The 13,317-nt window shown below is 41.2% G+C and overlaps 1 protein-coding gene across 1 annotated transcript; it reads left to right on the plus strand.

Annotated features, from left to right (window-relative positions):
- Positions 1-2,547: 2,547 nt before the first annotated feature.
- On the plus strand, positions 2,548-12,515 carry LOC146190111 (dermonecrotic toxin SPH-like). Its single transcript, XM_084603382.1, has 5 exons — positions 2,548-2,779; positions 6,266-6,397; positions 7,276-7,395; positions 7,556-7,793; positions 11,865-12,515. Exons 1-5 carry the CDS (start codon positions 2,584-2,586, stop codon positions 12,058-12,060), a joined length of 882 nt encoding a protein of 293 aa, XP_084459508.1. The 5' UTR covers positions 2,548-2,583; the 3' UTR covers positions 12,061-12,515.
- Positions 12,516-13,317: the final 802 nt, after the last annotated feature.

The raw sequence follows: 13,317 nt of genomic DNA on the forward strand, positions 1-13,317 counted from the left end.
ACCTTATTCGTTCGCGAGAATGAAATTCCATTGATAATAAATTTCAGAGACTTGTATGAGGGACCGCTTGTGACTTATTCCTAACCCCAGCTTCCTGGGCGCACCGCGAAACAAAAGAGCGGACCACGCCGTTAAAACCTGGAACCACTTCATTATTCCCGAGTTCTTTTTTTTATGCCACTCATGCGATTACGTCTTCTCTTGCAAGCTGAAAGCCAATATTGCTCATGAACGTGACTACAGATAGCGGTGAAGTTCCTCCTATTCTCTTTCTAACAATTTTCCTGTGGCGACAACAACACTTCCTGAAAATGCGGAATGGTACATTCCAACAAGCATCGAAGCAGGAACATCCACGTGCAATAATTCAAACGTATTATCAGCCACTCTTTCAAACAGAGAACACAATGGAAGCGACTTTACGTGAGTACAAAAAGAGCGTTTATCTGTGTGCATCGAAGCACGTTCGTTAAGATAACATTCACACATCAACGGTCAGTGTGAGGCAGAGTAATCAGTCACAAATACTCGTGTTAGTATAGCCCCCCTTTTTCCTTTATAAGCAAGTACTGACGGAGGTATTTTCCTATGGGCCGGGTACTCGTAAGGACGAGGACAAATTGATGAGCAGTTCTCTCAGATTTTTTATTTTATTTCGCCTTTCATCAAAAAATATTTTGTCGCAGGACTCCACAGGCTCTCCACCCAGGCGCCAAACGCCAGTGGAAGCATCCAGTGATGTTGCTGAAATGCAAAAAAACGCTGGCTTTTGCTGCGCTTACTCTGCTCTTGCCAAATCTTCCTGTAAGTATAATGTTATGTACTGATTTCATATTTAATTGTTTTACACAGATACATTACATTCTGAAGCCAGCAGCTTTTTGCCGACCCTTCTATGATGTTCGGTGGTCCACTGCGCTACTTGACATAGTTAAACGATTGATATAATCTCCTTGAGGCATTAAAAGAATGCGTTATATAAACGTTGTGCTTGCTCTGACTACTATGTTTCTGATGTTGAAGCCAATAGGCCCTCACTCTAGCGAAGCAAAGCGCTGACAAATACTAGCTCTTTGTAATGGTTTTAAAGAGGTATAAAGGTGCTAATTGACATTACTTCTATGCGCGAAAACTTCTTATTTCAGTGAATACCTGATCAACATTCTCAAATTTAGGTCCCTCATAGATCAACACATGGCCGCGCCGCAGTAAATAGAGAACGCTCTGGCCTTTAACCATTTCTCACGCATCGTCTTCTTGAAGCTGGCCCCTGTGGCGTGTGCCCGATAACAGTAGACGCTATTGCGCTTTCTTGAGATATTGTTTCTCTATGTCTAGCAAGGAAAGTTTGATTTTAATTAGAAAATAGTGGTGCGCTCTGTTTGCTTATGTCTCCGCTCCTATACCTCCAAAATAGTAACCGTGGTAAATATGTAGGGATGCATTTCGTAAGAAATATCATGTTGGCGTGCTCAAATATTTTACACACACGTTCGACTTTTCGAATGCAGTGGACACATCTAACGGCATTGCGCGAAGTTGGTAAATTGGTAATGGTCGATGACCACACAACCCTCGCTCTTGGCCTATAGTTCAAATGTCCTTCTTATCAAACGCGCTATACCTTTAAGCAAATGAGCAATACGTATCTTTCGTGAAATTTGCAATGCGCATAACCGTACACCGGACTGAGAAAGTCGGTTATCAGTGTACAGTTATTTTCCTGCACTTACAACATTCATCAAAGTATGAAGAAAGCGACAAGCTAATATGATTCATATGTTCACTTTATAGCACACACAAAAAAAAAAACGTAAACCGGTTTGTAGAAAGCGTACAGAGCAATGCAGCCGCAGACGACGCGACAGGCGAGAACAGCGGTCAGTTGGCAGGCAAAATAGAATTCCATACTCATTCGGAAAGCAACATACAAAACAGCATGTTAGGCATACGCGTACGCATCAGCACGAGGTTTGGAGAACGCTCCAGTAAAAGCAAAGCGATAATCACTTTTGTAAATCGAATGCCACGTTTACAGCAATGTTAATGTCACCATTTATTTAACAAAACTGCTATTTTTGCTCATTTTAATCAAAAGCTTTGACCTGGGATCAAAAAACAAGAATAAACGCGGCGGTAGTGGTGTTCAATTGTGCACCATCAGATCGGCTCAGGGAGTACGAAGTTGAACTTACAAAAAATAAACTATGGCCAAGTCACGAAGAAGGTAACCGCGATGGTGTGTCACGGTTTTCAAGGACTGCACTTCACACAATAAAAAAAGTAAATACGCTTCTGTTTGTTCATTTCGTTCGATGTCTGCGTTTTGTCAGAGCACTTAAGGGGCTATTTTCAATCACCTAGCCCCGTAGTGGCATCGCTAACATGTTTTGTATTTCTCGTATTTGTCGTCAGCTGTTGCACCTCAGATAACTAATCTTATAAGCTCGAACGAGATCTACACAGCCGTTATTTAGCGTTATCATTGCTTATAAGATTCTTATTTGCGTGTTCTTTCTGTTCGGCTTGTTATCTCCCAAGCTCAGCGCATCCGGTGCCAGACCATTCTACAACATTAACCACATGGTGAATTCTCTAAGCGAGATTGATGCTGCGATGAGGCAAGGAGCCAACGCTATCGAGTCCGACGTCACGTTCGACAGAAATGGCAACGCGACCTACTTCTACCACGGGACGCCTTGCGACTGCTTTAGGACGTGCCTGAGTTGGGAAAATGTTCCGACTTTTCTACAATACATCCGGCAGTCAACGCACCCAGGCAAGGATATTTGCACTTATACAGCATAAAAGACGTCTTCAGAGGCGGTTGAATGTTCTAGGCACGCTGAAAAGACAAGATGGAGTCAGATGCATTGCTGAACGGTGCACTTGTTCCGATGGAGGCGAAACGAAGACGAGTCATTGTGGTGTGCAATTTTAGCGCACGTTAAAAATCTCCAGGTGGTCGAAATTACTCCGGAGCCCTCCACTACGGCACCCCTTTCGCTCTTTCCGCTTTCACTCCCGCCTTCCTCCCTTCCGTTACGTCGCTGTTTAGGTGCCCACAGAACAAGTGTGACAGATACAGCGCCTTGTTTTCCTGTCAAATTATTATGATTATATTATTATTTTATTATTATTATTATTATTATTATTATTATTATTATTATTATTATTATTATTATTATTATTATTATTATTATTATTATTATTATTATTATTATTATTATTATTATTATTATTATTATTATTATTATTATTATTATTATTAAATTCAAATGTCCAGCTACATAAGCGCATCCTTGTAGGTTACAGTACATAATTCTATGGGCACGTGAAAGCTGCTTTATGTAGGACACAAATTTACAAAGTACTGCACTATTTATTTATTGCGCGCCAATCCTTTACTATGCCCTTTTGTCTCTGTTTACTGTTGCGTGACGTCAAACCCTTTACTTACCAATTGTTCACTTCTTGTTTACCCATTTTTGCCTTCGGTACTTTCAAATTGCGCGGCAATCCCTTCCTAGGCCCTTTTTTGGCTCTATATCCGGTTGCGTGACTTCACATCCTTGACGTCCCCCTTATTGATTGATGTAATTAATTATTCTAGTCTTTGGTACATTCAAATTGAGCGCCAGTCCCTTCCTATGCCCCTTTTTGGCTCGACTTCAGGTTGCGTGATATCACACATTTGATGTCACCTTAATTCACTGATTTATTTAACTATTTAGTATTTGATACATATTGACCTCACCCTAATTGACTGACTTCATTAACTATCTTAGTATTTGATACATTCAAATGTGGTGCCAAATTATTGGCTAATGAAACAATTACCCCTTTACTTTTAGGTTTGGTTTTGGTTTGTGGGGTTTAACGTCCCAAAGCGACTCAGACCATGAGAGACGCCGTAATGAAGGGCTCTAGAAATTTCGACCACCTGGGGCTTTTTAACATGCACTGACATCGTACAGCACACGGGCGCTTTCTTTTTCGCCTCCACCAAAAAGCGGGCGCCTAAGCCGGGATTCGATCCCACGCCCTTGGGAACAGTAGTGGAGGGCCGTAACCACTGCGCCACTACAGTGGGGTCGCCTTGAATTTTACATTTTTTGCCTCTACCTAATAACGTAAATAACGTATTGCCTAATGATTTTTTTCGGACACAACATTACATCACCCTGTATCGATTGACACCACTCATTAAACTCTACCACTTCTTAATAACTCACAACTGCTGCGGACACAATTTTGCGGACAAGCTCTGCGGACGCGGTCTGCGGACAGAAATTTGGGAACATAGCGAAGTAACGGTTTCGCATTATTAAGAACGATGGGGCGCCCGTAGAAAACTTTAGGGGGTACGCTTAACCACTTCGCTTTTAAAACACATTACTGAATGCTTATTTCAAATAGGTCGCAGTTTCTAGAAGTGTCTGAAAAGCGCATGCTCTCTATAAGTTTTGCGTCGGAGTGGTAGGAATGGGAGTAGACGGCGCAACCGGACGGTGATTAGCATAGACGTCAAATCAGTTGGCAAGTGGTTGCAATGAAAAGAGGGCAGAGGGCAAAAGAACTCATTACCACAGTTTGATTACTTTGACGAACCGAAACTAGGGTGTGAGCGAAGGCTTGTGTATTCGGCTGATTGCTGATGGTTACCGTGGAGGTTGCTACAAGAACCGCCCAGAGTTGAGTACGTAATTTTTTTAACGGTAATCTTATAGTGCACCAAATTCCTGTGCTGCCCGATTCCGTTTTAGAAGGCTACGGTATTCGCTTTAAAGATCTTCAACATGCTAAACTAAAAACGTGGTAACATCCCGGTTTTTTTTTTGCGAATTTCTTTCTAAGCATTTTTTGGAACTCTACACGATACAATTGACCAGCCTGCCTGGTCGTGTAAAAACGTCTGAACGTAAATATTGGCTTGAAAGGACTTGAGAATGGTGCCTAAATGGTGAAATATAGCCCTTACGTAGTTGTGATAATTTGGTAGAGAGTGATTCCTTTTTAAGCAAAAAAATACGAGGACAACAACGTTTTGGTAAGCTAAAGGAAATTGTTCTTTTTAAACGGCTTAAAAACAACAGCTAAAAGCAAGACACCATACGCTATAAATAAATAATAAATTGCACCGTACAAATCAGATAACCGACCGACTCAGGATCACAAGAGGAAATGTATTTTGAACCTCACTCGCATACGTCAAAGACTAACCTAGTAGCCGAATTCCTGCATAGAATCAACGACATCCTAGGCACCTGACTGCATTCTTACCCTTTCTTTCAGACATTTTCCCCCTCAATGGCGCACTTGACCTGCTGCATTCTAAAGTCATGCACAGTTCGAAAAACAAAGATGGTTTTTGTAGCCTAAGCAGGAGAAGTAAAATTATTACGAAGCCTTGTGGGCATGGTAGAGGGACAGGAATGCCTAACTAGGCAATTATTACCTCTATAATCAGCGAAGGCGGGTAGGAGCGAGGGCGGGAGAATGTGGGAGCGACTTCTGCAATGCAGAAGCACGGAAAGATGCTCAGTGGACGTGTTGCTGTGCGCTTAAAGGGCTCCCTGAAAAGCAGCGAAAAACAATGCCGTGCGAAAAACTAAAAACAGGGTTTTCTGCCAAGACATATATGCAAGTCGCATTATAATAATTACCTCAACATATTGCGAAATCAAAATACCTGAGGTCGTGTCGCCGAATATCGCCTTCCGCAGTGACAACCGTTTTAGTTTTGATAATTCGATCACGAGCCACTTTCCCTCGCAACGTTGTCAAATAATAAATTTAAAACGATTATGGAGGAATGCCGAGAAGGGAGACATCTTTGTCGCAAATTTCCTATTGTAGGAGATAGAGCAAGCGTTTTAAACATGTCTTAGCGGTCGCATCTAAATAATAGAGGAATGCCTTCTTTAAAGCATAAGCATAAATCAGAAGGTAATAAAGAAAAGGTTATGATAGATTTCGACAACAGTGCAATCATTATGCCTCAAGAAATATGATACCAAGCGAAATTCGAAAAGGAAGCAGAAACGTCAATCAAGCAGGGCTAGATATGTATTCCTAACTTTCTGATATCAGCATAAGTGTATGATGATAAAATAAGCGAGCACATTGCCTGTGGCGGCGCTGCATTGCTAGGTAAATTTTCGTAGGTGGCTCACATAGAAAAACAATTTCTATATTGTAAGCAAAAGCACCAAATTTTGTGACTACCCAACCCTCGTTTTAAAGTTTGGTTGACGCATTTCAGATGGAGGCAAATACAGAGAAAAACTCTTACTCTTGTTCCTGGATCTCAAGGTTCAGAGCCTTGAAAACAATAAGAAGTACTGGGCGGGCACCGACATTGCTATGAAGCTTTTGCGCAATCTGTGGCAAGGAGGTAAGATACTTGCAATATCAATGCAATGGTACGGACACACACGCAAGGTTCTCAACACGTAGCCTGAAGCAGCTAATAGATGCATGTGCATACCTCGAGCAGACCCTGAGAGCTCTGGAACAGCGCAGAGAAGGTTACAATACTGTGATATTCTGTTAATTGAGCGATTGAATCACATTATCGTGCGCACGCACTTGTGTCTGTCTTGAAAACGTGCCAAGCATGTTGCAGAAATTGTCCTAAATGCATAACCGCGCAATATGTTTTAGCGCTCATGACAGGTGTGTGGAAGTCCGCCCCACTTGAAGGACCATGGGGATGTTCTAAATGGTTTTACACTGTGTGGATGTTTTGTTTCACTTTAGTGTGGACTAACATGAATCGCTCTATTCTGTAAAAATAGCTTGCAAGAAGAGTTGGAGGAAGCTCACCCTCATTCATTGCGAAACGGACAACAATAACGTCCGCCCCATCAACAAATTCATCTCAGTCACACGCATACAGTGAGCCTCTGTTGTCAGTTGTGTCCTACGTATTCATGGTATAGTAGCCTGACCTACATACTCTTCGGATTGGCAATTTCCGAAGAAAATGATTAAACAAAGGAGATAGTGAAGCAGGCACACATAAAGTTTTAGGTAAATCAAGTAAGAAAAAAACTGAAATCAGCACTAAGGCAATTTTAGTCCATAAATTCTTACTGAACACAAAAATGCTCAAATTTGCAAGCGAGTAGGCATGCAATCCTACGCCCGCATTGTCATCGCTCACCGTGAGATAATCGTATTTCACCGGTTACGCTCACACATGCTCAACCTCACTGTGCCCATTAACGCCTTTTCAGTAGGTGCAGCTATATTTAAAACTTTTCTCGACAGTCCCTCCGACACATGCAATGAACGTCCTGCTATCAGTTGAGACCGTCCGAGACAAAGAAGTGCTAAGGGGAGCGATTGAAACCATCAAGCGCCACGAACCTGCTCTGCTTAGCAAGACTGGTAAGCAACCCGTTATGCTAATTCACGCTTCCGTGCTAGTCCTACGGCGAATGAAGCAGAACATTGTGCTCTCGCATATTATAGAATAATAATTACCCCAGTGCTATATTTCATAAGCGTCGTCTTGAAATAATCCACCGCATTATGCGCTCCCCCGCAGGATTCGACATCGTCAATCCCAACACCCTGTCCGATGCTGGCAACCTTTACCGAGAGCTCGGAGTACGGGGGAATCGCTGGCAGGGAGACGGTATTACGAACTGCTTGTCATTTATGCTACTACCTGAGAGGGCGCGGAACATCATCTATAACCGCGACTTGGAGGATGATGAGCGCTACGTTGACAAGGCCTACCGGTGGACCATTGATGTTCCCGAACAGCTCCGCTCAACGCTAAGGTGAGAACATTAGTTTGCAGGTGTTTTAACTGGAACAGCTGAACGGAATTATGTGGTGCTTCGTGGGCATACGCGTTTTTTGAGGTTCAATAAATGCCTCTAAACAGCCACCAAGGACGTGTGCATCCTTAGAATATGCGTACTATTTCGGATCAAATTTATCCGACAAACTGGATAATTATCGTAGAGCTTCCTAGAAAATCTAAGAAACACAAAGCCTACGTCATCAGAGAATTATATTTATACGTTGTGGTGGTATTTAGACGACAAGCTAAATACTCCTATTATGTCTGCTAGCATCACGTTAAATTTCGGTTAAAACAAGCCAAGGAGACTTTTAGACCTCCAATTTCCTGATTTAATGTATAAGCTCATATTGTTCATTAAGTAAACATAAATTGTGTATCCTCTCAAAACCTTCTGAACTTTTTGTTTCGAAGGTTTGTTTTCAATAAATATTTCTGTTCCAAGCTTCGCAGCACCCTTCTCTCGGCTATGAGCACGTGCTCTACCTGTCCCTGTTTTGCTCATCCCTCAAATTATAGAAGCAGTCTAGTGCAACTTGACTTTTCTCATTCGGAGTTATTCGCCAGTTTCTACTAAGTATATTACAGTCAAGTGTCGAGCTCACCTCAGAAATGATCCCTGAAGTCATTCCACTTGATTAACTTGCAGTTCCTACCGCCGAGAAGCCAATTAAGTTCTCTTCAGATTTGCCGACGATTGTAAATAGTTTAGGGAAGCAACACCAGCTTATACCGTAATCTTAAATGCTGGTCGGAAGCACGTAAGGAGACGTCATATCACTAGTCAGCATGCATGCAAACACTGCCCTGCATACTGCGAAGTCATAAAAGTAGACAAGGAAAACATGGTCGACTTCGCTAAACTTATGGTCGAGTTCAGTCCAGCAGATTGCCGGAATGTTAGTTGAAATTTACCAGTTGACACGCTGAAACACTTTATATATATATATATATATATATATATATATATCCCCCTTCGAAATTCAATAAGTCCATTTCTAAGAGCGCTGCACAAATCAGGCCTTCTGGGCTAAAATTTCAGTAAATATTTGAACAGTGAAAACAATATGCATCTTGTGAGTAGGAGCAGTATCCATATTTTGATATTTTTTTACATCAGTAGCACAAGTGATCTGCACAATGAATAAAGCCAAAGTGAACCAATGACAAGGCTTCAAAGATGCAATAACTTCTAAAGGGAATAAAAAAGCAGCTTATTCGGGACAGCAGAAAGAAATTTGAGAACAATTTGCAAAGCAAAAGGGAAATCGTCGATTGGTGCAACCACAGCACCGCAACGAACATTTTCCAACATTTAATGAAACTCTACAACTCGGGTTCCATAAAAAAAAAAGGTGAACATGCGCACAAATAATGGCGCAGTCCGTACATAGCGGTAATGCACACTGTGCACTCATTTCAATCAGATCAGCTAGCCTAGAGTTTCTTCACGGGAAAATGCCCAGGCGTGCAAGGAGAGATCGATGCATAAGAATGAATTAGAAATCAGGATTGCTTATCTAAGATGGTATTGACTGACAGCACACATTTTTTAAACACTCTTGAAAAGCAAGGTGGACGGTCCGTGGAACAATTAAGCAGCCTTGCGAGAGCTTTTCTCTGCTATAATGTTAATAACCGAAGAAAAGAGTTAAATGGCCATTCATACATGTCACGCGGAAGTATGACCAACGTGTAAATTACTTTAGAGGAATAGGAATCCACATCAACACAATTTTTTTTAAAGGGTGACAAGTTACACAAGAGAGAGTATTTGTTTTCTGGGTGAAACACTAGGTAATAACATTTTCCTAATTCTTTTGGCAACGGTTATTTTGTGCCATTTCTTCTTCATGGTATCTACTATAGTTCGGAGAAATTAGTGTTTCCTTATTACCAATAAAGTAAATATATGTGTGGCATTTTTTTTTATTTGATCATTAGGACTAGATAGTCAGCACTTTGTTCTGTCCGTTTCTGATATTACCTTGACTTCCTTCTTAAGGTTCGTGCTGTTGCGTACTCCTCGTGCTTCACGCATCAAGCATAACCAGCTCTCCCAACACTTATACCTGCGCGACGCGACTAAAAAGAAGCTGTGCGGAGAAAACTAAACATTCAGGTGTTTAACATGCATATTGAGCCAACTACAATATTTACAGTTGTTAAACGAAAGTAGTCACGTTAAATCGACCCAGAGTTCGAGCTCCCATATGCACATACGTGGTGGAGCAGTTTCGACTCCCATTTGCATGCTACAAAAATGTAGAGGTTCATTAAATCAGAATTCAATTTTCAAAACCGTGGTGCATAGTGCAGACAGCGACACATATCTAAACTTGGATTAAAATGCCTAATATGCGCTGTTAAATGCCACAGTGTTGACAAAGCTGACAACAGCTAACAGAGCAAATTTGGAACTGGCTGATTTGGCAAAGAGACCTAACTGTAACAGAGCTACAATTACATATACCTTACATCATATACCAGAGCCCCCAATGAGCGGTGATTTGACAAGGACCTGCAAAGAACACTTTATCACTCAAAAGCAAGGCAACTTATATTAGTAGGACACAACGTTTAAGTTTTTATGCCCGCGATAGGATGAAAGGGTACTCGCAAATTTTGACCTCATAAGCTAAAATCGACCAAAATGCGCGATACAAATGCTTCAGAAAAATTCTTAGGAATCGCTTTTCGCACAAGCATAGCCTCGTCCACAGCTCCAAACAAGCGAGAACAAATGATTAAAATACGTAATTATGATTTATAGAACATTGCGAAATAAAAATTATCAGCCCTTTAACACTATTTCGCAAAAATAAGCAAAATATAAACCCTTCGCATTTCACTTTCCCATAATTCATAATACCTACAGAAGCGATCAATTCGCAAGCACCGCTTAGTCGACTGTCTGGTGAATTTATTTCATTTTCTTTGTGAAACTGCATAATAGTCGAAAGACTATGCACAATCGTTACCTGTTTTGCACCTTATGGGTCCTTCTGCGGTTCATGATATCTCTGTATCTGTGGAGTGTATATATATAAAAAAGTGTGCGCAGCAATAAAAGAACACAGAAACCGCAATAATGCGAAATGACCTTTGTTTCTCTAGATCGAGTTTCGAAGGCGATGCTGAAGGGGACGGCTCAGCTCTGAAAAGCGGAGATATGATAATGCATGTTTTGTGAACTTTGCGCTTTTGTTGATGGCTACCTTAGAAATGTGCTACAAGACTCATTGTTTCTTAGAATGTTTTGCTGGTCTCGTAAAATATAGGCCAAATAACAATGGCGGCGCAACCAAAGACAGAGCAGAAAATTTAACGACGAGCACAAGGTGGGTCTTAGCCAACGCATGTCAACAGTTATTTTTGTTGAAGATATATGCAGTTAAAAAGCACCTGACATTATTGTTGTGTTACAAGTATTGGCTGAAGTTCACTCTCAGCGATACAACCTGCGAAATATCGCTTGTAAAGGGGAAAAAATAAAGCCAAGACGGCACACTTGTGTTCACCTAAATACCTTTCATTGAAAATTTAACTATGATATATTCTTGAGGAAGGTGTTACCAAAACTATGTTAATAATGACCCAAATGTGCATACAGCTGAGATATTTTTACGCAAAGTGGTCGCTTCGCGCGTCTCTTAGACTAATCACTCTCCGTATGAACGCAGATGTTTCAAGAGATTTGCAAAAGTTGTATGCCTCGGCGATTATCCAATCTTCTCATTTCTCTGTGTCATTTGTCCCAGTGTATTGCACTCCGTAAAACACAACATTTCACAAGTCCGAAATTTCTTTCCCTCTTTTTCTCGTCTATACAAGGAAGCCCTTTAAATAACCCTCTTTAAGAACATCATGGTAGTTGTTGTCTGTTATAAAAAAATGCAGAAAGCCAGCTACAGTGCTCGTTCATCTAGTGAGCTATGCATCTGAAGTTCTGTGTGCTGCACGCCGAATTTGGTGCACGCAGTGCGTTGGTAAAATTATATGATATATTCTTGTTTATTTTCCTCAATCTTTCATGTTTCTGCAGGAGAAGCACGGACGCCATCATTACAAACAAATCTGACCGTCTGGCCCGCATTTTGAAGGAAAATGAATTCAGAGGCAAACTACGACCCGCCACCATTCACGACAGCCCCTGGACTCGCATCCGCGGCTCGCCTCCTGGTACAACTCCAAAACCTATAGATTTCGCTCAGCTTACCGCTCAAATCATCATAAGATAAAGCATACATGAATAAAAGTGAAAGGTGAGGTAGCAAGGCATCAATTCCAGCATTATATGAAGTGAAAAATATACTTATAATTTCTATACCCCGCAGGCTTCATAAAACTGTGTAATCCCTGACAATCAGTTTTTGTAAGATGGCGCGGTCTGTCGTCAAGAATTTGTTAAGCTTTATGGCCGTGCCTCTAAGGTGCATTTATGAAAAGTCAGGCTTACATAAAAAGTAAAAAAAAAACTACTTTTTTTTTTGTGAAGTAATCTGTATACTGTGCATATTACCGATTTCCGGGCCGAAATTAGTATACTTACAACCCTATATTTTTTTTTTCAAAAATAGTGGGGAAAAGCAGAAGCAACGTATATCAAATTACGATAGACTACGATGTTGAAATAAAGTTGCCTAGATTTGACACTGGCGACCAATGAAGATACTTCTTGGTTGGTTGCGTCAGAAATGTGAGAGACTGAAAAAAAAAAAAAACGAACATTGAACTCTTTATTTCTCTGTACCTTTGTTCAGCCAATTCTGCTGCAACCAATTTTCGAGTGGGAACGAACTTGCAACGTTGGCCAAGTTTTAACTAGATCTAGTTATCTGACTAGAGCACTGCGAAAACCTGAAGATACTGTTGTGAACTGCGATGTCGGATTTGTCCAACAAGGAATTATAGCTGAGTTGCTTAAAAATTCTAATGATGACGCTGTTAAAGTTCGGCATACATTGTCATCAAATTTGGAAAACCACGCGGTGGCCACAGGATTGGAGGAGTTTAGTTTAGAAGAGTTTAAAAAGGTTGTGCCAAAGATTGATCCAACTACCGCAAGATCGCGCCTATTTCACTTGTTATCACGGTGATGCTGAAAATCCTCCAAGCTAGGCTCCAACAGTACATGAGTCAGTAGCTACCAGACGTGCTAGCTTTGTATTGCAAGGGAAGAGGAACTAGGGAAGAGATTGCCAACCTTCGCTGAATCATGAAAAACGCGATAGTTGCAGAGACATATCCACTTCTGCTTTATTGATTGTGTGAGAAAATTTGATTGTGTAGATAACATGCTGTGACAAGCTCTCCAAAAGATGGGAGTTCCCACTCACCTCATCGATCTCCTGAGGAACCTGTATGGAGGACAAGGAGCTGTAGTCAGGACTGAATACGATCTGACTGATAGGTTCTCAGTTGAGAAAGAAATGAGAAAAGGCTGCATACTTTCATGCTTTTGCCCTATATGCTTAGTGCATAGTGAGGAAGGCTGG

The sequence above is a fragment of the Amblyomma maculatum genome, chromosome 5 (assembly GCF_055883805.1).
Source record: "Amblyomma maculatum isolate TAMU_Amacu chromosome 5, ASM5588380v1, whole genome shotgun sequence".
Lineage (NCBI taxonomy): Eukaryota > Metazoa > Arthropoda > Arachnida > Ixodida > Ixodidae > Amblyomma > Amblyomma maculatum.